The sequence below is a fragment of the Cupressus sempervirens genome, chromosome 10 (genome assembly GCF_028749045.1).
Source record: "Cupressus sempervirens isolate cs-2001-9-10 chromosome 10, ASM2874904v1, whole genome shotgun sequence".
Classification (NCBI taxonomy): Eukaryota; Viridiplantae; Streptophyta; class Pinopsida; order Cupressales; family Cupressaceae; genus Cupressus; species Cupressus sempervirens.
The window spans coordinates 745,655,005-745,682,734 of NC_143127.1; the positions used below are offsets into that span (position 1 = coordinate 745,655,005).

The window sequence follows — 27,730 nt, forward strand, 5'->3', positions numbered from 1 at the left end:
TGGAATTAATAATATCTGCTTGACATAACTTTGGAGGGAAAGAAGGCATGATGAACTATGAAGGAATCATACATTCTACCTTACCTATACGAAAGTCATGTGTCCATTTTATGAATTTGACACAGTGACCCTTGAAAAAGCATTCAGAAACTGAAATGAACTCTCTTTTGATAGATTCTTCTTCACATTTTAGAAATAAAATCCTATCTGAATAATGAGAAATACTTACTTGGTCCTCACAATAATCCTCCAGCCATTTCGATAGAAGAGGGACATCATTTGAGGGGCCATTCCAAATTGCAAAAACTCCTCCCTTAAGGCATTCCTCCCATGTGTCCTCAACTGCTGAATTTGAAATTTTGATAGGCTTGTCAGAGATTTTAAGTGGAGACAAGCCCGAGGATATTTTAGGGATCATTAGCAGAGAGTTTTTCCTGTGGTGTGGAGGGATATAGAATGACGAGGATACTGGTTTAGATGAAGGCTTATCTATTTGGGGTGTTGCCTGGGGTGATTTACTGGAGGATTTGAGAAAATCAGAGTTAGCATATTTGGTGAGATTGAAGATCCGAATTTGATTATCTAGGTGCTCGATGGTGAAAAAGGGGTTTAGCGAAGGGATTTTTGATGAGCCTGTGGGTGCGGGAGGAGCGTCCGAAAAACCTTCCCTGCCAATGATACCATTTTGATAAGGTTGATACCCTCCTATCCATAGCTGGTTGAAAGATTTGCTTGCGAGTTCATCAAATACCGCAAATCTATTAGCCGTCACCACTGCAAATCTAGCATTGCTATTTTCTAGAGGGACCTTGTGGAACTGCCGTTGATAAGTAGAAGCATATCTTTGTCTTCCATTATCGCCTACATTCCTAGGAAGCCTCTTCTTTTTCCTTTGCAGAAGTTTCTAGCTTGGATTTTTCGCAGGGTTGAAGATTCGACATGTTCACATTGTAAGCAGAGCTCTAATTTGTTTAGATGTATATTTTTATGTTTAATATGTTTTAAAAATTATTTATCTACGTTATCTATTTTTTATTTTTTGTTATCTTATTTATAACTTTATATTTTTTTTGAAAGCAAAAATATTTTTCTCATTACTTAGGCCAATCCAAAAAATAAAATAAAATACTTTTTAATAATGAAAAATAAATATTAAAAATAATTTATTATATTAGACTACAGCAAATTTAAGAGTCAATTTCTTCTAGTCTATTGACTTGGTCAAATTTAAAAAAATGGAATTAAACAGATCCAATCCAATATTTACCCTACCTACAACAAGAACTCGTAAAAAACAAATTAGTTGTTTGACTAGATCAAACAAATTAAAAATAATTAAATATTTGAGCCAAACACTTTGAGTCCATTTAACGTCAAAAAGCCTGGAAAAAACGTGTATGCAGCCAATCAGAAGTGCAGGGACACAAAGCAGCCAATGGATATAAAACACGTGTCACCCACGAACGGAATGCGAGCCTCCATGTTTAAGCCAAAATTTGGCCGAAAATTTTGCCAAATCTGTTCGATAACAAAATTTCTTCAATTGTTTTGGCTATCAATCGTGACTCGGAACACCAAACTTCGTTGTATAGACAAAACTTTAAGAAAAATGGAGAAGGAAATGGGCGGATTGCAGCGCGTGTTATGGTTGCTGTTGTGTGTCGGTGGAATTTTCAGCGCTTACATCTACCAAGGCTTTTTACAGGAGACATTGTAAGTCAAACCCATTTTTTAAAAAGCTTGAGATAACACAACGTTCGATCTTTTAAATCTGTTCATATATCCGCATTTTTACCCTTTTTACATACACCATACTTAATGTTTTTGAAGTGCACGCGATTTTATAAGGTTGTTTGAATTTTGTTTTTGGAGTGTTTAATGGAATGCATTATATTTTTTAGACTCACCTGTCAAATTCACCCCAGATTAGGCTGTGGTATCTCGCCGATTTTATTTTATCAAGAAGCAACTCATCCCACTGTTTGTAATTCGAAGAATCTAGTAATTCTGTTGGAATTTGAAGAATCTAGAATCTAGTAATTCTGTTGGAATTTGAAGAATCTATTAATTCTTTGCGGAACTTATATGCAATCAAATATTGGAGTTGTTTAGTTTCCGGACTTGAAGCATGTGATGTTGTATGTACGTGTGGCACATTGTTTATTGACTTGTCAGGAGTTTTGGGGCCTGACATTGTCCACCTGGTTTGATTAAAAATCTCTTGGATTTCCTGGATTCCTTTCAGCAGCTTCAGCAAAGATAAAATTTGTTCATATACACTCTTTTCCCATATTATTTTTAGCTAGCTTATTGTAAACCCTCTTGCTAATTATACGGCCGTGAGATTTTCGGGGTTTAACTACATCCGGAGTTGGGGTGATTCGGCCTCTCGGTTTAGGTATTATCTTGGACCATTGTAATCACAAGTGGTGTGTTCCTCTGCTTGATACTCAGTACACAACTGAGCTCGGAACTCATTTGTGCGAACAAATGGGGGTTAGACAGTAAGTGTTTGTGTCCTGAGTCTGACCATGTCTATAAATATCAACATTGTTTGTCAAGTTATTGTCATATCTTACAGGGGATTCGTCATGGAATAGTAAATATGTTTTCCGTTGCATTTTACATATCTTATCGAAATCGTATTGCTTACTGATTTATTTTGGTCAAGTATCTGTCAATTGTAAGCAGTACTTTTGCTTTCCATTTTCTTTTAATTTTTGCTACGAGTCACGTGATTTTGATCTTAGAGAATGAGAGAGGTCTACCAAAGGGAAGTCTACCAGTCTAATACAACTTACTGGGTGTTTCAGGCTCATTCAAATTAATATGTAATACTGGATTGTTTGAGGGTTTCCGTAGTCAAGATGATAGTTTTATGCCTGAAGTGTTTCATCTCAAATGCACCTAGCTGATGTAGCATTCCACAGACACTGAAATGCATGTTCAGTGTTTTAAAAAAAAAGTCCCTTCTTTTCTGCCTTATGCTCATTTTTATAGACCTAGGTTCCACTAATCCTCAATTGTGGCAAGTCATTCCACAGATGGTGGCAATTAGCTAACAGTTAACATCCTCAAACATTGACACTTAACGATACTCCCTCAAAATTGATGAAGGAGCATCCACACGAGATCCCGGTAACCCAAAGGATTGACAATTTGATTTCGGTTTTTGTTCTAGTTTTGTGTGTTTTCAGATTGTTACCTGTCTTTTCAAGAATTGCTTCACTTCTCATGTCTTGAGTCTCAATGATGTCAGGGCCTCTATCAGCTATTATGTCAAGCTGGACTCTTCAACAAATACCACACCGTATTAGTTTCATTTAGGCAAGAATAACTCACCCACTGTTCTTTAGAATCACCAAAATGAAATTTGTATGCAATTTACCTATATAGTGCAGCTCCATTCATCAATTTGAAGGTTGCTTCATTGTTTAAAATATTCACACCATAATGAGAGCAATACTTCTTTCACTTTTTAATCTGACAAGTTATGCATACACAATGATTGAGGTGTTTTTATTGTTGTCAACGTCAAACTGATTGTCTGGGAAATTTGATGAAGGATTTGGCTCTTTCATGGTACCCTTCTTGTTTATTGGAGACTCATCAACACTGATAAGAGAGAATATGATGTGGCAGAAAGGTGTGTTCAGAAATTAATTGAATTGTTCAAACTTATTTGCCATTTTTCTCCAAAGAATGTTGGTACAGACATCAACATTATTTACTTTCGCAAATGGGAAAGGTATTGCAGAGTCATAACTGATAAGTATCTTATTGCGAGGAGCAGTTTCCTGACAGGCTGTTGTTTCAATCTTGCATGCCCCTGACAATGCCTTAGCTGGGTGTCAATATTATTAATACCAACTGATTGGACATGGGAATTGAAGAGCACCGTTGCTTTTATGAGGTCATGGATTTTATTTGTTTGCAATGATAGTTGCTTAGATTAGTTGGCAGTCATCAAACCTGAAAAGCTAATCAGTGCTTCCTGCTACAACAGTTTTTTGCTGATGGCAGTCATGTTTTGACTACAGACATGTGTTCATCCTTTTGCTGGGCCAGTCTTTCTCACAGGCTGTAACACTTCATTATCTAGCCGTACTGCATGCATTAGATACTGAATGCTTCATTTAAAGACCTTAATATTCTTGCCGATGGCGGCCTAGAGGAGATCATCAATAATAATTTTCCTGCAATCTTGTTAATCTTATCTATTTTAGGCTGTGAAACATAATTAGTTGATAGCACCCTGTTCTGGGCTAAGGCTGTTTTTAGGTTGGCTGGGGACCTGCCCGTATTTGAAAATGATATTCCTGGAAAAACAAACACATTAGTATGGGTATAGAGAAGCTTGGAGTGATTTGAAAAACAACAATTTTTTTTATTCCTTTGTGGAGGACTGAGAGATTAGAGGAAATAAAAGGATATAGTATTTGTAAGGCTGTTGTACATGCGTACTGCCATCTACTGTCAGATTGAGAAGATTAGAAAAACTCTCTTTCAAGCCATCTGGAGAGGCTCGGATCTTGTCGACATTTTCCAGCCACCGAGAAGGTGAGGGAGCAACCAGGGGTTTTGACAATATCAGAATGAGAGTGCTTATTAACCAAAATGGATTGAGAGGGTGAATTTTCTCTTTAGCAGAGGGCAGTCATGCCTTTTATGACCCTCATTCCTTTACAAATAACACGCATTGAGTCCTCCCATATATGCGATAGGGCAGTTAACAGGAGAGTTCTCAAATTTAAAGCATATAATTTTGGGGGCACTAAGTGAAGGATTAATAGAGATTAAAACCCTAACGTCTCAATTCGGTATTAAAACATCAAACTGGTTGACTTTAAGGGCCTGACCAACTGCTCCAAGCATCTAAAGGATGAAATTCCATAGGTAAGGGGAGAGATTCTTGATAGTGATTCATCTTGGGCTGGACTGAGCGAGGGTTTTACAGTTGGAGGCATCAAGTGACCAAGGGAGGGCTCAAATTATATAGTTCTGCACCTTTCAGAAGTGTCTTTCTACAACAGCTTTCTGAGAGTTAGGGTCATGATTAAAGAGAAGGAAGATGCCTTTTTGGATCATTCGACAATAAGAAAAGTGATAACACATTTTCTGCTCCCATACTTTTTGCAACCATTCATTAAAATAGAAGATCGTGGAGGAGGGTAACTAAGCAATATCTAAAGCAGCAAAAAAGATTGCACATCCTCGAAGCCTAGTCTTTGCATTGTCTAATGCTAGAGGTATTTGCTTGTTAAGCTTAATTATGAATCTAGGGGAAGGCAGGCCTTTATGTCTATCTCTGCCATTTTTTGGTTTGGCTCCCTCTGCAACCTCCCTCTCGATGAACTTGACATTTGTGGGAAGAACTTTGGTGCCTTGGACCACTTGCTTGAAGGATTTAAGGGACTCTTCGTCCTTTTTTTCTTCGCCAAGTCGATCTTTTCTCCATCCTTGACCCCTTTCGAGCAATTGAGCACAGAGCACCACACAGAGAAAGAGGTGATTAGGGTTTGAGCAGAGATAGGCAATGGAACTTTAAGTTTTTGTTTGCGTTATGTCGTGGAATCATAAGTTTTAATCCTAGAGAGCCTTGGCAAAGCCGATGCCCTTAATGGGGCTGGCAGGATTTAAATGCAACAGGTAGACTTGGTGTACAAAGTTGCAGAGCCTACCACTTGCACCCATAATACCTCAAAAGTTTTCACTTCTATTTGATGGATTAAATTCTCCCATAAAATTGTACCTTATCACTATATGGTAGAAAGCTAATTGTTATACTTCTTTACTTCCCTTTTTAAACAATGAAAATACAATTTAATCCAAGGGAAAATGAAATGTATGTTCAAGTTCAAAATATTCTTTTTCTCCTAGTAAATCAATCTCACTTTACTTTAACCAAGAAGCTTAGTAATAAGGGAGCCACATGGTAGAAAGCTAATTTCGATACTTCTTTAATTCTCTTTTTAAACAATGAAAATACAATTTAATCCAAGGGAAATGAAATGCATGTTCAGTTTTAAAATATTCTTTTTGTTCTAGTAAATCAATTTCATCTCACCTTAACCTAGAAGCTTAGTGCCAGGAGAGTAGAACTTATTTTTAAAGACATCAAATTTTCTCTAATTAGGAATTTGGATAGTTCCTGAGATGAAGTAAGGGATAGTAGAGGCAACACAATCGGTTCATACTCTTGAGTATGAATTTGAAGAGAATGATGGGGAGGAGGATGAACTTGGTTTTTTTTGAGAATCTGGGCATTTAGGTGAATAGAATAGTTGAACAATTGCTATCATCTTTAGCCAAACCAAAAATAATGGAGAAAAAAAGAACGAGTGTGAGAACAACAAGGATGAAGTTGGAAATGCCAGATAATGTTGTAGACGAAACTAAAAATCTGAGATTGGCAAAAGGCTATGCCTTTTCTCGAGAACAATGAAGCTTCTATCGTGGAATGTCAAGTGACAAGATTTGCCTGATCAAGTGGGGTTTGGATCATGTTAGACTAGATATGGTGTTTTTGTAGGAAAGTGAAATCAAGAATGAAGATGTAGAATCCTTTAATGAGCATTTTCAATATGGAAAGGAATGCTTGTCGGAGTAGAAGGTGCTTTAGGAGGGTCGGAGATTATTTGGAATTAGGCCACTCTAGATGTGCAACTTATGGATCATGGAGGCAACTAACAATTGATTGAGGCAAATTCTAAGCAGCTTTTTGCGAATTTCTTTGTTGTTAATGTGCATGACCCAAAGAGTCCAACCTTGAAGAAGGAAGTGTGGGAGAGTTTATCTACAATCCTTGCTTGAAGTGAGGGTAATTTTGTTCTATTGAGAGGTGATTTAAAGCCATCTTTAATACCATCGAGAAGAAAGAAGGGCGGGGTTGGCAGGGGCAAAATCAGAGAGTCTTTGCAGATTTTATTGTTAACAATGGCTTGGCTGATGTGGAGCTTCGTAATGGGGCTTTCTCTTGGACCAATCAGAGGTGCGGATGCCTTAATATTGGTGAGAAGTTCGATTGGTTTCTAGTTGTTGAGGATTGGGGAAAGATGGATTAGTTGTGTTATGTTGAGATTTTATTTTGATCAGGTTCAAATCATTTCCATATTTGCTTCAGGATTTAAAAGGATGCTTCTCTGGGCTGCGCCCCCTTTAGGTTTGAAATGATGTGGTCACAAGTTGAGAATTTTATGGAAAGGATTGCTCGATGGTGGGAAGATCCTCATAGATTAGGTAATAAGGCCTTTATCTTATTTAAAAGCTTCAATTTCTTAAATAACAACTAAAAATTTGGAATAGGGAAAAGTTCAGGAACTTTTTTACTGAGAAACTCAAATTGCAGCACACTAAAGTAATGGCTGATGGAATGGGGGAATAGGAATGTTTTAAGGAGAACTATCAAATAGATATCTTGAAGTGTTAGCAAGGGAAGAGGCCTTTTGGAGGTAGAAATCTAGGGAGAGATGGTTAAAGGAGTGTGATAGGAATACAAAGTTCTTCCATAATTTGGTGAAGGTAAGAAGATCTCAAAATATGATCTTCTCAAGGAATGATATAGATGGTAACAACCTACAGGATGAGGAAGCCATTAATAGGTAGATAGTGAAATATTTCTCAAATATCTTTGTAGCTGATCTATTTGAGTATTTTGGATGTGATTCCCTTCATTATTTTTGATGTACAAAATGCTAGCTTAATAAGACTGTTAACTTCAAAGAGAGTTAGATGTGCTCTCTTCAATTTGGGTGGTGATAAGGCTCTAGGGCCAGATGGATTTGTGACCATTTTCTTTCAAAAACCTTGAAATATAGTAGGTAAGGTGATGTGGGAAGTGATGGAGACACAAGGACTGGTGGGTTAATCTTGAAGGATCTTAATAATACTTTCCTAACCCTTATCCCCAAAAATGTTGAAAGACTATCCTTTGATGATTATAGACCGATTGCTTTATGCAATACTGTTTACAAGGTGATTGCAAAGGTGATGACAAACAAACTCAAAGAAGTATTGAATTATGTGATTTCTTCAGAACAGAGTAGGTATGTGTTACATCCCAATTTTTGATGTAATTTAAAATATAGCCATTGAGGTTCACATGAAGTTAGTTGACAGTTAATGTGGTTATAATCCTGTGAAATGGTAAGATGGTTAGTCGTTATAATTTCAAAATGAAGATAACAAGCTAGTTGATAATTTGTCACAAATTCATGGAATTGAGAAGATGGTTAACCATTACGATTAATTATGATTAAATAACTTTTTATGATAATATAATTGAACAACAGGGAATTTCCTTGCAGGAAACACGTCGAAAGGGTGGAAGCATTGTTAGAAAAGAATTAGGTACAAGAGCATCACCATCATTGGACAGATGGGTTGAGGACCTAGCGACTTGGAATAGGATACATTTGTGGGACCCGCATGAGCTATTTAAATAAATAAATTGAGAAACATAAATAATTGAGTTAAAATATAAAACATACCTCTAAGGATTTAATATGATCTTTCACTTTATTATTATAATAGATATATCTATATACTTACATATAGAAATGAGATGGCACCATTATATTATAATAATTTAATAAAGTGATGTCACCCCATTAATATTTATATGTACATATATAAATATAAGATTATAATAATAACATTCGAATTATTATAATATTCGAATTGTAATTTTCCAACTTTTTCTTTTTCTTTTTCATATTCTTTGCTTTTAACCGATTAAAACACTTGGCATGATAAATTGGCAATAATCAAACTTTAATCTTTCCAACTTCTCTTCCAACCTTTTTATTTTCTTTCCTTCTCTTTTTTCAATTGATTTAATGCTTGGAATTCAAATGGGCAAATAATCTTTTTGAAACTGATAGTAGCTGAGGAGTCACTGCTAGCTTTCAAAGGAAGCCGTGAACCAACCCATTCGGCGTCTCTCCTTTTTATTATTTGTTGCATCTCCATTTGCAAGTCGAGTTTGAATCTTTCTCAACCAAAAACATTCTTCCAAATTACCTTCTTCTTCCTTACTCTATCGGCAATTGAAAATTGCATCAAGTTTCAACTAGTGGGTGAGCAATCAGCCAACACGAGTTCCGGCCTAGGGACAGCAGGAGCCACGTCCAAGCCCAGTCGCAGGTCACGAATAATATATACTTTCACATTTCATAATTGCTTCATTCTTTAAGAATATGTTCGATTGCAGTCGGCTATAAGCCTATACCTGTTAGGGCTGAAAGAAATATAATATATGCTTTCGTATTTTTTAGTTTCTTTTTTCTTTGTCTGTTGTCGGCTACATATTGTTAGAGTTGAGAATAATGCAAAATATGTTTTCATATTTATAACTTCTTCCTTTCCTAATTTAAATGTCCAACTATAGTCGGCTATGCATTATAGACTGAGATTATTTCACAACCATGCTATTGGTCTCTTACATTTACATAGAGTTTTTTGAAGATCTATATGATTAAACACCATTTATGAATTCTAATGATAATTGTTGATACTTAAATGATTGTATGAACTGACAACAATAGCCATGCTATTATAATTTTTCGAACAAGACCAGAATACATATAGATTCTCTAACACCTAGGATTCATTGGCAAAGATGCCATGAAATGGTGAAGAGGTGTAAATAATAACAAAATGCTTATAATCTTATAGACATTGAGGAATTCACCGACAAAGAAGCCATGAAATGGTGAAGAGATGAAATGAATCTGCAAGAACATAGAAGAGAAATCAGATATGATTAAGTTAATTGATTAAACAATAAATTCTGTAATCCTTAAGAATATCCTTTTCAAATCATAAATTGTGATAGGCTATAACATATATATTATTCATGAATTTGTTGAAAATCAGTAGACAAAGCCGATTGCTTTGGGATTCAAACACCTAGGATTCACCAGCTATATAGCTATGGAAAGGGTGAAGAGGTGAGATGGAGTCTACAATGACTTATAAAATAAAAGTCAAATATGATGCATAAATCTAGAATAAGATCATTTAATAGCTCATGCATGATCCTGTTAATGTAACTCCTGCTGTCGAGTCTAGTGGAGTGGTTAGATGTTAGGATGCTTAGTAGATGACAAATGATCCAAGTTCAATTCTGGGTAGGGAGGGTCTTTCTCGTTGGAGATTGTGTGTAGAATAAGTTAAGGTCCGAGGTTGGGTGGTAAAGCCCCTACAATGTTTCACCTTTCCCCAAGTTGTCGAATGTACAACAGACAAACACAAGCTATACATTCAATTTTTGTCGGAAATAGGCATTGTTACTTTTATGATGTACATGCAAGATGAAGGTAAGAATAATTGAGTTATATCGTTGTTATAGTTATTTTACATTTAGATGTTAGAGATAGATTTATCTGATGAATTGATATATCAGACTTTCATTTATATGAATAATAAATATGAGCATATCTTCTAATCTTGAGTTATTGCCACAATTAAGCTATCAGAAGAAAAGGAATGATGTAGTGGTATCTGAAGTGCTAAATGATATAGTGGTATCTGAAACCCTAATTGATACAATGGTATCTGATGCCCTAATTCATATAGTGGTAATCGAGGCCTTAATTGATACAGTGGTTTGTGATGCCCTAATTTTATATAGTGGTTTTTAATAGTAATTGTTATATTAATTTGTTATAGTGGTATTTGTAGACTACTCTGGGTGATTGTAGAAGCCTTCTTACAATAATTTATTGGTTCAAATTTCATGGTATGTGGATTTTAATTTCTATGGTAAATTCATTGACGGTGTTTTAAGTTCTTAGTTAAGAAATTTTGTCTAATTGATTTTAACGGTAAAACTCATTCACATGAACATGACTGAAATAACTGTGTTCCTATGAAATTGAAGTAATAATTGTATTCTATGAGTATGTTAGTTGTTAATTAAGACCTGGGAAAATTGGATATTACAGTATGCACCAAATAGATCTATTTACAAAGGGGTGATTGTGGCCCATGAGGCAATACACTTAATAAGGACAACTAGAGCAAAGAGAATTATGATCAAGTTGGATATTAAAAAGGCTTATGATAATGTGAATAGGGATTTTTCAATAGAACTGTTGGAAAGATTTGGATTTTGTGCTTATTGGGTAAAGTGGATAGATGGATTTATCAAGACCCCTAGACTCTTGGTGTCGATCAATGGCAACCCTTAAGGTATTTTTGAAAGGACTAAAGGGAACAAGCAAGGAGACTTGATCTCACCCTTTTTTTTTTTTTTTTTTTATCTTGGCAAAAGTGCTAGGGAGGATAATCACAAGTATGAGAATTAGCAAACAATAGAAAGGCTTCAAGGTGGCTAAAGGCAATGATCCTCTATCCTACTTGCAATATGTTGATGGTCATCTAATGGTGGAAGCTAATGCATGGGAAGCAAGGATAGTTAGAGCAACAATTGATAGATACAATATTGCTTCAGGCCAACATGTTAATGGGGCAACTCAAAGGTTTTCTTCAATACAAATATTCAAATATGGAGGCAAATATGCACGATCTTAGGGATGAGGATGGGCAAGTTGCCTAGTAAATATTTGGTCTTATAGAACTAATATATAGAAGTTCGATTTGAGTCATGTGAAAAAGTTGGAGGGATGGAAAAGTAGGCAGTTGACTTCTATAGGTAGGATTCTAATCCTGTAGTTTGTAATCTTAGCTACTCCTATCTATTCTATGAGCTGTCTTAAAATTCCAAAAAAGTTAGTAAGATATCTTGAACAAAGGATGAGGAAATTCTTTTGGAATGGTGCAATTGAGGATGACAAGGTCTCTTTATTGGCATGATATAAAATTCGTAAAACTAAAGCATGTGGAGGTGCAGGAATAAGGAATTGGTGGGTTATGAATTTAGCTCTGGAGTTAAATTGGTTTGGGATGTTTGGGGGCATGAATCAGGATTTATTAAACTTTTATCCTTTAAAACAACTTTACTATATTCACCATTGGGATATTGCTATTAGGATTTAATTGTGTGATTTTTGAGTCAAACTCATTGGCCCATATTTCATGAGTAGTGATTCAACATGAATCCATCTCTCATGAGAATAAATGGAACACTTAGCACTCATTGGATCTAGGTGATGCTCATAGGGGTGAAGCACTGGGACTTCCCGGGAGGTCACCCATCCCAGTACTACTCTAGCCTGAGCGCGCTTAACTATGGAGTTTCCTCCATGGTTAAACCCAAAGCTTGCAACCCCATTTGCAAAACCTTCACCTAGTGTTGTGCCTTATGAACCATTTATTAGAAAGCCCCTTAAGCTCATCAATTGATGAGTAGGAGATAATTTCCACAGCTAGTCAAATTGTGATATTGCTATCAGGATTTAAGTGTGTGATTTTTGAGTCAAACTCATTGACCCATATTTCATGAGTAGTGATTCAACATGAATCCATCCCTCATGAGAATAAATGGAACACTTAACACTAAGTGAATCTAGATGATATTCACAGGGGTGAAGCACCGGGACTTCCTGGGAGGTCACCCATCCCAGTACTACTCCAGCCTGAGCGCGCTTAACTATGGAGTTTCCTCCATGGTTAAACCCAAAGCTTGCAACCCCATTTGCAAAACCTTCACCTAGTGTTGTGCCTTATGAACCATTTATTAGAAGGCCCCTTAAGCTCATCAATTGATAAGTAGGAGATAATTAAATCTTGGTAGCAATATCATAATTTGACTAGTTGTGGAAATTATCTCCTACTTATATATTCACCATGTTAACCATCTCATATCTAGCTTATGTGTAACATAATTTGAAATATCAAATACTGAAATAATTCTAACTATCAATCACATCCATGAAATGTAAAAATATAATACAAAAGATTTTGGTAACCCAAAAACCCTCCAAGGTGAAGGTAAAACTGGGGTGGGGATGACACCCACAAATCTTCACTACTGCAATAACAAAATTAGCCCATTAGGACTACAAATTTGATCACTTCTGATGATCTACCCTGTGAAGGGTCTGCCTTGTTAAGAGCTATATAAGATTGTTAGGTTTACCTTGATTAAAGGATTTGACACTTACAATGAAGTAAGGACTCTGTTAGGAGATCTACAAAGGTCAGTTAAAACAACTTTGTTAAGAGATTTACCCTAATTCAATCTGTCAAAACTGATTTAGTACCTGATCCTTTGGTTTGCACTTACAATTGCTGATTATAGATCTCCTCCTTCCAATCTCTGATCTGATATGTCTTTACTCTATCCTTATGTCTTTACTCTGTCCTTCACTACTTCATTATGTCGTTAACTTTGTTGCTTTACAACATTCACATGTAGCCTCCAAAACCTAATTCCTTCGCACAATACTTTGCTTCATTCACACACTCAGCATTATCATCCACTATATCGAAATAAGGTTTGGATTTGTCTATTTATTGGCATTTGTAGAGTCTTCTAGACGTTTCCCTTTTTGCCTCTCCATTTGCTTGGTTGTCCTCCCTTCATAGGGATCAATGATTCACGTCAAAACACGTAGCAACCATTGCAACAAACTCTACGATCATTAAATGTCATGTACATGTTGGCTCGAAACAGTTTACCTCAAAGTTTGTACCATCTTAGACATTTTTGTTCACTTTGTGTTATTTGACACACTATCTCTGCTGCTTGGTCGTAATTGTCCTTCCTACCATTGCTCGACCTTAACTTACTCGACTCCTTTTGTATAACTCGACATTTATGTGCACTATTTGTTCGACATTCATTGAACTCGACTTGTATGGAAGTACTCAACGACCAAAGACTTGCTCGTCTCTGATAGACCTCGACTTATACATGATTATTTACAATCTTTACATGACTTGACCTATATAGATTAACTTCGTCGCAGTGATGACTGATTGACTCTGCCTTACATATGATTAAGTGTTTGACACTAATAGACAACAAAACTTAGAGAGACCAACAATATGATCATATCCTCAAAGGAAAAAAAGAGATGATTTTTATAAAATGCAAACTTGTGGCAGGGTAGAAAATTCTGGAATTTAAAATTCTTGTAGTTGATAGGGTAGAAAGTTCTAGAAATAAGAATTGTCGTAGTCGGAAGGGTAGAAACTTTTAGAATCCTCGTCAGTTGAGAATAAAATGACCTCTAAAAGTATAGAAAATAAGACAAGCACAAAATTCATTATTTTTAATTTTTGTTATATTATTTATAACTTTATATTTTTTTGAAAGCAAAAATATTTTTCTCATTACTTAGGCCAATCCAAAAAAAAAAAAAAAAAAAAACTTTTTAATAATGAAAAATAAATATTAAAAATTATTTATTATAGTAGACTACAACAAATTTAATGGTCAATTTCTACTAGACTATTCACTTGGTCAATTTACAAAAATGGAACTAAACAGATCCAATCCAATATCTACCCTACCTACAACAAGAACTCATAAAAAACAAATTATTGTTTGACTAGATCAAGCAAATTTAAAATAATTAAATATTTTAGCCAAACACATTGAGTCCATTTAATGTCAAAAAGCCTCGAAGAAACGTGTATGCAGCCAATCAGAAGTGCAGGGACACAAAACAGCCAATGGATCTAAAATACGTGTCACCCACAAACGGAGTTTATATACGAATGCAAACCTCCATCTTGAAGCCAAAATTTGGCTGAAAATTCTGCCAAATTTCTTCAATTGTTTTGGCTAGCAATCGTGACTCGGAACACCAAACTTCGTTGCATAGACAAAACTTTAAGAAAAATGGAGAAGGAAATGGGCGGATTGCAGCGCGTGTTATGGTTGCTGTTGTGTGTCGGTGGAATTTTTAGCGCTTACATCTACTAAGGCTTTTTACAGGAGACATTGTAAGTCAAACCCATTTCTTAAAAAGCTTGAGATAACCCAACTTTCGATCTTTTAAATCTGTTCATAAATCCACATTCTTACCTTTTATACATACACCATACTTAATGTTTCTGAAGTGCATGCGATTTTATGAGTTTGTTTGAATTTTGTTTTTGGAGTGTTTAATGGGATGCATTATATTTTTTAGACTCATCTGTCAAATTCACCCCAGATTAGGCTGTGGTATCTTGCCGATTTTATTTTATCAAGAAGCAACTCATCCCACTGTTTGTATATCGAAGAATCTATTAATTCTGTTGGAATTTGAAGAATCTATTAATTCTTTGTGGAACTTATATGCAATCAAATATTGGAGTTGTTCAGTTTCCAGACTTGAAGCATGTGATGTTGTATGTACATGTGGCACATTGTTTATTGACTTGTCAGGAGTTTTGGGGCCTGACATTGTCCACCTGGGTTAATTAAAAGTCTCTTGATTTTCCTGGATTCCTTTCAGCAGCTTCAGCAAAGGAAAAATTTGTTCATATACACTCTTTTTCCATATTATTTTTAGCTAGCTTATTGTAAACCCTCTTGCTAATTATACGGCTGTGAGATTTTCGGGGTTTAACTACATCTGGAATTGGGGTGATTTGGCCTCTTGGTTTAGGTATTATCTTGGATTATTGTCATCACAAGTGGTGTGTTCCTCTGCTTGATAGTCAGTACACAACCGAGCTCGGAACTCATTTGTGCGAACAAATGGGGGTTAGACAGTAAGTGTTTGTGTCCTGAGTCTGACCATGTCTATAAATATCAACATTGTTTGTCAAGTTATTGTCATATCCTACAGGGGATTCGTCATGGAATAGTAAATATGTTTTCCATTGCATTTTACATATCTTATCGATATTGTATTGCTTACTGATTTATTTTGGCCTAGTATCTGTCAATTGTAAGCAGTACTTTTGCTTTCCATTTTCTTTTAATTTTTGCTACGAGTCACGTGATTTTGATCTTAGAGAATGAGAGAGGTCTACCAAAGGGAAGTCTACCAGTCTAATACAACTTACTGGGTGTTTAAGGCCCATTCAAATTAATATGTAATACTGGATTGTTTGAGGGTTTCCGTAGTCAAGATGACAGTTTTATGCCTGAAGCGTTTCATCTCAAATGCACCTAGCTGATGTAGCATTTCCACAGACACTGAAATGCATGTTCAGTGTTTTTAAAAAAAAGTCCCTTCTTTTCTGCCTTATGCTCATTTTTATAGACCTAGGTCCCACTAATCCTCAATTGTGGCAAGTCATTCCACAGATGGCGGCAGTTGACTAACAGTTAACATCCTCAAACATTGACACTTAATGACACTCCCTCAAAATTGATGAAGGAGCATCCACATGAGATCCCGGTTGTCCAAAGGATTGACGATTTGATTTTGGTTTTTGTTCTAGTTTTGTGTGTTTTCAGATTGTTACCTGTCTTTTCAAGAATTGCTTCACTTCTCATGTCTTGAGTCTCAATGATGTCAGGGCCTCTATCAGCTATTATGTAAAGCTAGACTCTTCAACAAATATCACACTGTATTAGTTTCATTTAGGCAAGAATAACTCACCCACTGTTCTTTAGAATCACCAAAATGAAATTTGTATGCAATTTACCTATATAGTGCATCTTTATTCATCAATTTGAAGGTTGCTTCATTGTTTAAAATATTCACACCATAATAAGAGCAATACTTCTTTCACTTTTTAATCTGACAAGTTATGCATACACAATGATTGAGGTGTTTTTATTGTGGTCAACGTCAAACTGATTGTCTGGGAAATTTGATGAAGGATTTGGCTCTTTCATGGTACCCTTCTTGTTTATTGGAGACTCATCAACACCGATAAGAGAGACTATGATGTGGCAGAAAGGTGTGTTCAGAAATTAATTGAATTGTTCAAACTTCTTTGCCATTTTCCTCCAAAGAATCTTGGTACAGACATCAACATTATTTACTTTCACAAATGGGAAAGGTATTGCAGAGTCATAACTGATAAGTATCTTATTGCGAGGAGCAGTTTCCTGACAGGCTGTTGTTTCAATCTTGCATGCCCCTGACAATGCCTTAGCTGGGTGTCAATATTATTAATACCAACTGATTGGTCATGGGAATTGAAGAGCACCGTTCCTTTTATGAGGTCATGGATTTTATTTGTTTGCAATGATAGTTGCTTAGATTAGTTGGCAGTCATCAAACCTGAAAAGCTAATCAGTGCTTCCTGCTACAACAGTTTTTTGCTGATGGCAGTCATGTTTTGACTACAGACATGTGTTCATCCTTTTGCTGGGCCAGTCTTTCTCACAGGCTGTAACACTTCATTATCTAGCCATCACATAACACTCTGAAGGAAAATTTTTGGTGGATGGCCAAGTGATCAAGGAAGGATTATTTTATCTAAAGTGTGGCATATTAGTCTTTATACTATGGGAAATTCGGAAGGAGCACGTTTGAAGGATCTTTCAATATAGGGCATAAGCTTTGGCAAGGACTAAAGATTGAATTAATCTATTAGTTGAAGAAATGACAAGTGCTACAATTGCACACCTGAACTTGGTTATTCCCTATACTATGATGGATAAAGTAATTCAGCCTGAATGGCTAAACCTTCAAATAAAGTTTGGGAATCGACCAACTCCAAATGGTTCAAAAGATGGAAATAGGAAAATGGTTGAATGAAAGGTTCCTGAGAATGGGTAGCTTATACTTAAGTTTGATGGGGCTGCTTGAACTAATCTAAGTCCATTGGGAGCTGGGGTCAATGCAAGAGATTCACTTGGAAACATGATTGCCTCCGCCGTGCAAAAACTCAAAGAAGGGACAAACAACACAGAGGCAAAAAATGTGTTAATGACTGCTAAACTAGGAAGCTAAATGCACAGAAATTGCATATGAAGGCGATTCACAGATAATTGTGTAGGCCATGCAGAAAGGTGAAACTCAAACTTGGCACTTGTAAGGGATAATCACTTCTATTTTGTAGGAGCTTAATTTATTTAGGGATTTTAAAATAAGCCATGTGAGGAGAATATGTAATATGAAAGCTGATTTTTTGTCAAATTGGGCTTTATCCTTTGAGAATGAGGAGGAAATAATAATTGGGGACTTATAGTCACTAAATTTGGAAGTGTAAATTAGTATCCTCTTTAACCTATGGCTTATGTGCCCATTTATTATCCCCAAAATTGGTCACAACAAAAGATGGTGTTAGGTGATTTTTTTGTGCAGTTTGATTAGGATGGCTAAGGATAGCCTTTACTTTTCTTACCTTTCTTGTGGTGGCCAAGTATTGAAAGCTAATTACGCGGAAAAACAAATTGAGTAATGATGACATGCAACATAGGATGGATTGATGATAAAAGAAAATCTTTCATGGGCGTTACTTTTAAAGGTGGTTAACATAATCAAGACATTATGCACAATTCAGGCCACATGTGATCCATCGATTATGTGTGTGAAGGCAAGTTTGTAGGAGGTAGTGCCTTTTATACAGGATGAGTTGAATGTGATAATCATTTAGTGTGATCATCTTCTTTGATAAGAGATAAACAACTCTACGAATGCTTAAAAGCATAATATTGACACTGGAGTTAATGTGTAGAAAGAGTGCAATTTAGGAGAGATTTGGTGAGAGTATGGTGTAGAAGGTTTTGTAAATGGAGGCAACATTCTCAATAGACACTAGTAGGTAACGAAAGCACTTCAAGGGCCTAGTTAGTACCGAAAGAATGATGGGTTTGTCATATATAGAGGAGAAGGTTGTTATTCATATGATGCTTGTAGTTTTAGGAAGCCAATCCTAGGAAAGGAGGAAAAATGGCGGGTGGTGAATTTAGATGTTATTTTGATGATTATTGCATGTTGTTTGGAGATTGGCAAGAAAATTGTAATGGTAAAAAGGATTATGAGATGTCTATTTGATGATGATTTGTTGTTGGAGTTAGACTTTGTTTTGTAATGAGCTATTCCTAGTATAGAGTCAAACTTTTTAGAATGCCTTGAAGATGAGGAGACTCGAGTATTCAACTTGGTGCCCTTTGTTCACTAGTGGGATAAGGTGGACAAAGGCAATTATAGGGTAGAAATTGCAAAAGCATTGGAAAGGATCATGCATACACTAATGGAAAATGAAGTGGTCACAATGCAAGTGGAGAGGGTTTCTAGTGTTCCAATTCCTAGGAAGGAGTGAACAAGAAAGGGTAAAAAGTACAATCATAATCTCTAGACTGAATAAGCGGTGTGTGCTTAGGATTTTTTGCGATTTTGCATAGATATTTTTGAATTTTTTAGAGTGTTTCTGGTTTCTGAGGATGCGTTTGAAGCCAAGGTGAATCCCCTCTGTATGTCAGAATAGGGCTGTTGATGGTTCATTTTGGTTTGTGACTAGAGAGCATGGAGTGGAAAAGAGTTTTTTATTGGTTCGCGAAAAGGTCAAGACATGTTTTGGTAAGCATGAAATGAATGAATGACCAAAAGAATTCAGTTAGGGATGACAATTTGGTAACTTGAATGTGGTTGAAATGCCTTGGCAGGTTTGCATGTCCAAGATTACAAAAGGCATTATGAATCCTTTTAGTGAATATGTATGCACTTAATACATTATAGGTGTCTTTATTATTATATGCATAAATAGGTTGTTAGAAATGAATGATAGAGCTATAGTTAGGGGGATCTGAGTATGTTTGGTGTAATTGCCCTTTGGAGAAGTCTTTGAAATGATTGCAAATATGATGTAGATATGATGTAAAGTTCTTTTTATATTACTAAAATTATTATATTATTGATCAATTTATTTATTTATTTTTGATTATGTCCATTGTCAAATGCCATATGCAATAGGAAAAGCAATACAGTTAAAATACAAACTTTTTGAAGGCATGAGGGAATTTATGAGTAATTTATTATATTTTTTAATTCCATATTTATACATAGAGCGGTTAGAGATAGTAAAAATTTCTAATCCAACATTAAAACATAGTACTTCTAAGTGGTGTATGCAACTAGATCATCCAAGCCACCATTGCCAAGGAGCTAAACTCCTCTACTTCAACAATACTCCTGCCTTTATCCCGCAAAACCTCAGACACACTTGAGGCGACATCGGTAGGATAGTAACTATCAAATGCATCATATTTCAACATGTATGCATGTAAGATTAGGTGATAATCATGAAAATGCTATATCCTAACATGTTACATCATCATTATCAGTGGTGACATCATCATATAGCATGTTCATACCATCATCATAACATGTGTTCGACATAAGATAATCAAAAGTTGAAAGTATCATCTAGCAAAATATCATTTAATATATCTACATCTAATAAGCATAATGACTAAAAACATAGTGGCACAAGTCTAAACTCATCCAACAAGGTCAAATGTCTCATGGGAGTCCTACATAGCAAGAGTTGACTAGGTCAAGTTGTGACACGTTGACATTATATTTGATAAATAGACATCGATTGGAAAACTGGACATGATGAATTCTTCCTGAATTTGGTTTTCCATTAGCAAACAAAGCTACATGATCTATGATTTCAATTGGCTACCACGAAGCATCCTATAACACTGCTATGCATACTGGTGTTACCCTCATCTTTAGCCCAACAATTTTTTTCTATTTCGCAGTGGGGATTCCATCTAGTGAATTAAATAAATTCAACAGGGTTTCTCAAGACACTCACAGTTCATCAAGTGGATAAGTTAATGTTCGGGTTTTCAGTTCATCTCGCATAGATGCCTATTCAATGAGTGATGCAAATTTCATGTTGGGGTTTTGAATTCATCTTGCACAGGTGCCCATTCAACTAGAGATGCAAATTTCCAATTTTGAGCTAGCTTTTCTTTCTTAGCTGCTACTGCTGCTCTTTCTTCTACCAAGCACCTGCCAGTAGAAAATGGTTAGCCCCAATTCATTCCACCATTATCATTCGTGACTTCAACATGAGGCTAAGGCCTTTGTTGAAAAGCTGAAGATTGTTTATCTTCAGACTCAAAGGAAGCAACATGTGTAACCTGCCATGGTGCTGTGGCACAAAATGTATCATATTGATTCCAAATTGGGTTTTGGGAATGGTGTCTACCACCATCACATTTTGCTCTGCAACTCCACCATTACGATTATGTCTTTGTTTTTGTTGAGTGTTTCATTGATCATCTTCACGAACATCATCTGCTGGTTCAGCAATATGAAGAGTTCCATCCCCTACATAGTATTTCGCATTTAAAGGAATTTCTTTATTGCTACAATATTTATCTAAATGATTTCTCGTTTCTTCATTGTTGTAAGGCTTACCCTTGACATTCATCATATCCTTCTTATCAGATTCATCATTTGAAGAAATTTTTATTTTATTTTTCCTAGACTCTTCCTTCCTCAAAGCGCTTGCAAAATTTCTACAAGAAAGTGACTTGCAGTAATCCAGTACTTCTGAGTGATTGTAGTGAGGTGTTCAATTTTCCTGGTGAATATGAGGATTGTCTTTGTGCACAGAGCAGTGGATTGGTCCAGGCATCTGGATACTCTGAATGAGGAGATTGATGAGCTGTAGATCCCCATCCTTCAAGGATCTTGTCAAGTTGAAGAATTCCAATTCTCTATCCCTGTGTCACAAGCCACTTCTCCTGTTTCTCCCGGTGATGGATTACTGATACCTGACCTTATTTCTTTTTAACCTTTTTTGCAGGTTGACAAATTGACAGCTTGATACCATTGTAATAACCGCTACTAGATGCACAAATAACAAACATAAAATTTTCCAATAATACTAATTATATATCTTTTTATATTTGTTTTGCTAACAATATACATCCAAAGGGACTCCTACTCTTATACAACTTATTGGGTCCTCTAGATTACAAACTCTATACAAACTGATAAGTACTGCTTCTGAGGGTTTCTGTTGCCAAGATGATAAACTCGCCTGATTTGTCTCTAATGTGCCCAACTTCTGTAGTAATTCCATAAACACTGAAAGTAGAGCGTGATGTTCGTTAACAAGTGACTTCTCTTTTGCCTTATGCTCATTTCTATAGATGCAACTCCTAATGATCTTCAGTCATGGCTAATTGGCAACCAGTTTCCTCAAACATGTCCAGATAACTGAACAGCACTTCCTCAATCATGTAGTCCATAGTCATAGGCAATCAATCAGAAATTGTTGGCAGTCAACTGGTCAATCCACCTTTTAATAAATGGAATTCACTGATAGGCACTCGATTTTCAGCCATTGCACAATTTGTAAACAAAAAAAAACTTAGTTGCTCTTCAATTGGAGGACACTAGACTCAGCCACCTTATTTTTAAAATGCAGCATACGTTTCTAACTAAAAACTGAATGTCTACCAGCTTATCTAATTGCTAATCCTACACTGACAGCTCATTGAATATCAATAAATAACATTGAATTGAGAAGGGGACATGACAGTGATCAAGTGACCTTTTACCCAGACACAGGAAGTATGAATTTTGAACCTGTTCCATGATTACTTGTATGGATTTTTGTGGCTTTTTATTGCCTTGAAAATAAAGACTTTTAAATGTAAAATTGTATGTCGGAACTTCCATTCCTTGATGAATCTAATCAAGCACTAATTTTTTTGGTTCTGGTCTTGAGAAAGTAAATCTTAGTTTTTCTGTCTCAACAGGTCAACTAAGCGTTTTGGTCCTGATGGGAAAAGATTTGAGCACCTAGCATTTCTGAACTTTGCGCAGAATGTTGTCTGTTTAATTTGGTCGTATATAAGTAAGTTTTGTATTCTGCATGAATTATGCAGCCTTTCCTTTTAAACTTAGCTTGTAAGTTATGTACGCGGGCTTGCTTTACATCAAAGATAGGGATCTTAAAGATATTGATTAAGGCACTAATAAGGATTTTTAATTTTTTGAACCTGTTTCCCTTGATAACAGTGATAAAACTTTGGTCCACAAAAAATAGTGGGACAGCTCCATTGTTGAAATATTGGAGCCCCTGTATCTCTAACACCATTGGACCTGCATTGGGTCTTCAAGCTTTGAAGTACATCAGCTACCCTGCTCAGGTATGTGAGAGTGCTCGAGATCCTTAAATAGATCATCTATTGTTGTCATACTAGAAATGAGGTCTTATGCATTTTCCGTGCAAACCGGTTTTAATTTTGAGATTTCATTTTTCTGTGCTGGATGCATTATAAGAGAGTAGCTTGAAGCTACACAGGAAGATGTAGAAGGCTTACTATCATAAACCATGAACAATATAACCTCCGAACCAAAATTAGAGAAAAATAGATTTACTAGAGCAACTTATCGACTTATTTCGTTCATGATTTAGATGTCAAATATCTGTTCTTTGGGACCACTTACAGAAGTCAAAAGTTTTATGTTCAACTTGTCACATTTAAAATGATAAAAAGGAGAATTCTCCCACTTGATTTTAAGTTTCCTACTGAAGCTCCATTTCTGTTCAATGTTTCATTCTTGTGTTTCTCTATGAATTGAAGAGTTAGTAGTGTCTCTTTTGTGTTGCACAGATTAGCACTTGCCATTATATTTTTTGGACAAGCATGGAAAAGTTGATAAATCCTATTGTCACAATCCTGTTGTATGTTGATTGCTTGGCCACTGACTGGCACCGTTTTCTGTGGCTAACCATTTATTGAAGTGGCCGATAGTGATCCCTAGCTTAGAAATCTAAACCCGAGTTTGTAATCTTTCCTTTATAGTAGGCATAATTTGTGCTTTGGATGATCCATACAGGAATGGAAAATATGCACAAAAACTGGCATTTGAGAAATCAGGTTAAGCATACTGCATAAAACAGGTTTTGGACAATGGTTATCCATGGATCTTCTGAGGTAACAGTGTAATATATTTTATCAGCCACTTTCTAAAACTCAGCTCTAGGCTTAGAAAAGTTGTTTCAGTATACACAAATTTGCCATAGATTATGCCAAAGTTTCAATATATACAGAAGTTGCTTTGTTTAAGTGAGGAATGTGCCAATCATTTAACAGCCTAAGTAAAATACAGATTATAATCATATAAAATGAAGATAGAAATTCTTGTAGGTAAAAGCCTCACAGAAAAGTATGAAGCCCAAGAGTCATACAGTTAATGAAATGTTTGAAATGATCAAATAGAACTAATGTATGAAAATATTAAAATTTTTAACAAAGAGAGATATTACTGCCAAGATAATTACCTAAGTAGGGAGGTTTGTGTCTAAAGCATTGTATTATAATGTCTGTTTAGGTGAAAAATGGAAGAGGGTAAGATAAGACCCAGGCCTCCAATTTTCACTCTAAAGCATCAAAATATGTGGGGGAGGAAGGAGAATTTCTAAGCACAAGCCCTTTTTGAATTTGAATTAGATTAGCAAGACCCAAATAGAGGAAGGGATGTCAATTCTGAACCAAATTGTGAAAAGGAATACAATGCAAGGAAAGGCTCTTTGTCCCGTGTGTGATATGTGAATGTGATTATGCAATCGAACTAATTGACAAAGTAAGATATATATGTAAATCTAAGTGCTAAATAAATGCAATTAGCCCAATTAAGATGTGCAATTATGTTAAAACTGAAAATTGAAATGAATGATAGAGTAGTCACCTTGAATGTGTAAGGTAAGTGACTTTTTGCTTCAAAAAATGCAGATCTGGGCCTGATTTTGATGCATAAAATTGAAAACCCAGAAAAACCTTGTAGTGGGTTTTCCTGCTGAGGGTCTGGGAATAGGTAGACCTGGAGGAAAAGTGTTCAGATGCCGTTCCACTAAGTCACTGTGTTCCTGGGACTCTGTAACCAGGTGGTGCAGGGCACCTATGACTCCTTGGCATGCAAAATTGCTAGGTAGGTCTAGTAGTTGGTCTAGGTCCTCATTTGCATCATAATGACCCATTTTGTAAGATGCTCGATCACTAAGGTGTCTTTATAAACCTAGTGAATCAAAGCAACCATAGGGTCCTAGTAGATTGTTGGCATGTTTAGGTGCTTGTGGTCATGTTTGGTGTGTCTAGGTGATAGGTCAGAGTTGTTTTAGAGGTCTAGGGGGTCAAATATGTTCTCAAGAATAAGTTTTAGGCATAAGTACGCCTAAAGTGGCAAATTACATTGTTATGTTTTAATAACATTTAGTAAATGTGTGTCTTTTGGTTTCCAACGGCCCATTGGAGAACCAACAGTCATGTTTTGAGTTTAAAAGCGATGTAATGGAATTCCATAGGAGCGGGAAGGATCAGGGTGTAAGGTTGGAAGTTGGAATAATGCGAAAAATATCATTAAAACTCTGGAAAACTGGTGAGACAGCAGTTGATACGGCTTGTTTGTTGAAATCGAGTTCAGTGTTATAATTCACGAATTGGTAAGAATCTATATTGCATGGTATTGATTTGGGTTTAACAGTCCTGGTTTGGGGACATCAACGGTCTTATGTTGATGCAGTGGATTTCTTTTGGAGTTGCTATTGAATATTGTCTTATTAATTTGGGGTTTTATGACAGCGTTAAATATAGAATGTATTAAAATCTATAACAGTTCAAGAAACCGTTCTATGCATTGATTGGATTGGTTATAATCCAAGTTGATAGGACTATGTTTAGATCGGTGCAAATCATATAAAGGGGCCCAAGAGACAGTGTTTGGTCCCGAATTTGAAGGAGACCCGAGACACATCTTCATAACAGTTATGCTAAAAGAACACCGAGAGACTACACATGTCTGCAGAGAAGGAACATATTGAGATAATTAAACTGTTATATGATCATTGATTAATATTTACAAGGAAGAACTTTCAGATATGCTGATTTTCAGAATGTTTTTATGTGGTGTTGAGAAAGGTTATTAGATATATGCAAATTCAAATCGTTTGTTTGATCCCTCTGCATCAGAAAGCCGTTTGTTGTGAAGAGAATCAGGCTTTAATTCAAAGAAAGCTGATTTCTGAAGGGTAAGTTATCAAATTTGAGTATTGCTGTTCTGACCCGGTTGTGGAAAGGCCTTGGATGGCTTAAGGAGATCCTTTTTGCTGTGGACTCTGCATCACCAAGTTGACCTAACCTTTTCCAAAAGGTGTCTTCGGGAGTTGTTTCCAGATCTGCAACCACAATTTCGTTAACATGTTCTTGTGCACAGTAGATTCAAATTTTTGTTTTATGTTTGATGAGGACTTGCCTTGGTCAAGCCCTAGATTGAGAAATCAACCTTGAAATTGAAATGTAAATGTAATGGAAATTCTAACATGTAGTAGGATCAAATATATCAAATGAAAGATACAATTACCTTTGTAGATGGAATGGAATTTGATATGCAATCAAGTATATAAATGTAATAGCCTTGACTCAAAGAACCCAAAAGGAAATCAAAGAAGCTAAAAACCTCATGAATAAGAATGTATTTGACATGCCATGATGAATGATAGAAGAACTTGAGTGATTTGAAATGATAGATCTCCTCTTTAGAAGCCAAAGTCCACTACCACTTTAAAGAAAGAAGCTTGATGCAAAGAGGAAATGCTTGAAAATGCTTGCAAGCTTGTAGATGCTTGATACCTTGCGTGTGCTTGGTTGCTTATGGATTCATGGATTGTTAAAATGTAGATCCTGAGCCTCCTTTTATATTAGTTTTTGGTTGGGAGAACAAAGCAGGCTGACCTGGGAGAAAAATAAATTAATTGGGGACCCTGAGGCACTTAGGGCCCTGTGACCCCAAATCATTGAGGAAGAGGTTCAACCTCTTCTTGGAACAGGATGACCTCTTCCTGGAATAGGATGGCCAGGTTGACTATTTCCTGCTTTTATCTGTAAGGACGACATCTTCTTGAAAATAATCAAGATGGAAGTACACTGATGGGAAAATATCTATGCTCCACAGGGACGCGTCCCCTGCCTCTGTACCCTAGTACCCGTACCGGGTACGAAACGGGGACGCGGGTACGGATTTTGTGAAAAATTCAGAAACGTCTCCGAAACGGTCAATTTTTTTGGGCAGGAAACTTGGGGACGGCCAGCAGTATCAGGGACAGTTTTGCCGTCCCCTATCCGTCCCCAAAACTGCTGGCCGTCCCCTTTTTTCCAGTCAATCTGGTAAAGGCAAACCATCCCCAAAAAAACATTTTTTCCTAATTTTTGTTGTTCGTGTGGCCCCTAGTCATCTTAAAGACATAATAACAATATGCAACCCATATTTGGTCCATTAAAACACTAACTCTTCTACTCATTTTTCGATTTAACATACTTGCTAAGAGGAAGGAAAAAAGCATAAGAGCAGTAGCAGCAATGAGCAAAGATTGTGTTTAGTGAGGCAAGACTGCGTTCGGTATTTACTATTTACTAACTATTTTAGTTGGACTTCTCTTTATTTCATTCTAATTTCAGCATGATACTTGAAGCCTTTAGGCATTTTAATTTTTGCTATATATGTATGTGATTGTTATAATGGAAGCACTTAGTATTTGCCATTTGATAATATTCCATGTATTTATCTTCTAAAATGTCTATGGTGAATGGTTTATCAATGTTATGATATACATATTTGAATTTTGTCTCTATATTAAAAAAAATCCCCTATGTTTTTAATCGCCGTCCCCTAAATTTTGGCTTCGACCCATACCCGTACCGGAAACACGTCCCTGTCCCCTAAAACGTCCCCGTCCCGGAAACTCCGTGGAACATAGGAAAATATTCAACAATATGTTTTTCACTGCCACCACTTTACCAGCTGTTTTGTGCAATTTTTTTGATTGCCGGTATCAGAGATTGAATTGTGTATTTGTACATTGACAAATCTGAAGATTACTAAAGGAAAACAAAATCCGAGGAATAAATAGCATTGAAAATACAACAACAAAAAAAATTGGTTATTAAGTGAAA

General features: G+C 36.0%; 1 protein-coding gene across 1 annotated transcript in view; it reads left to right on the top strand.

The window, feature by feature from the left end:
- Nucleotides 1–1,439: 1,439 nt before the first annotated feature.
- The window catches only part of LOC149536044 (UDP-galactose/UDP-glucose transporter 3-like), a 40,784-nt gene continuing 14,493 nt past the window's right edge, over nt 1,440–27,730 (top strand). Inside the window, exons 1-3 of the mRNA XM_089803130.1 lie at nt 1,440–1,713; nt 22,535–22,632; nt 22,797–22,927. Of these exons, the coding sequence (XP_089659256.1) occupies nt 1,469–1,713; nt 22,535–22,632; nt 22,797–22,927 (474 nt within the window). The 5' untranslated portion in view covers nt 1,440–1,468. The remainder of the gene's footprint in view (nt 1,714–22,534; nt 22,633–22,796; nt 22,928–27,730) is intronic.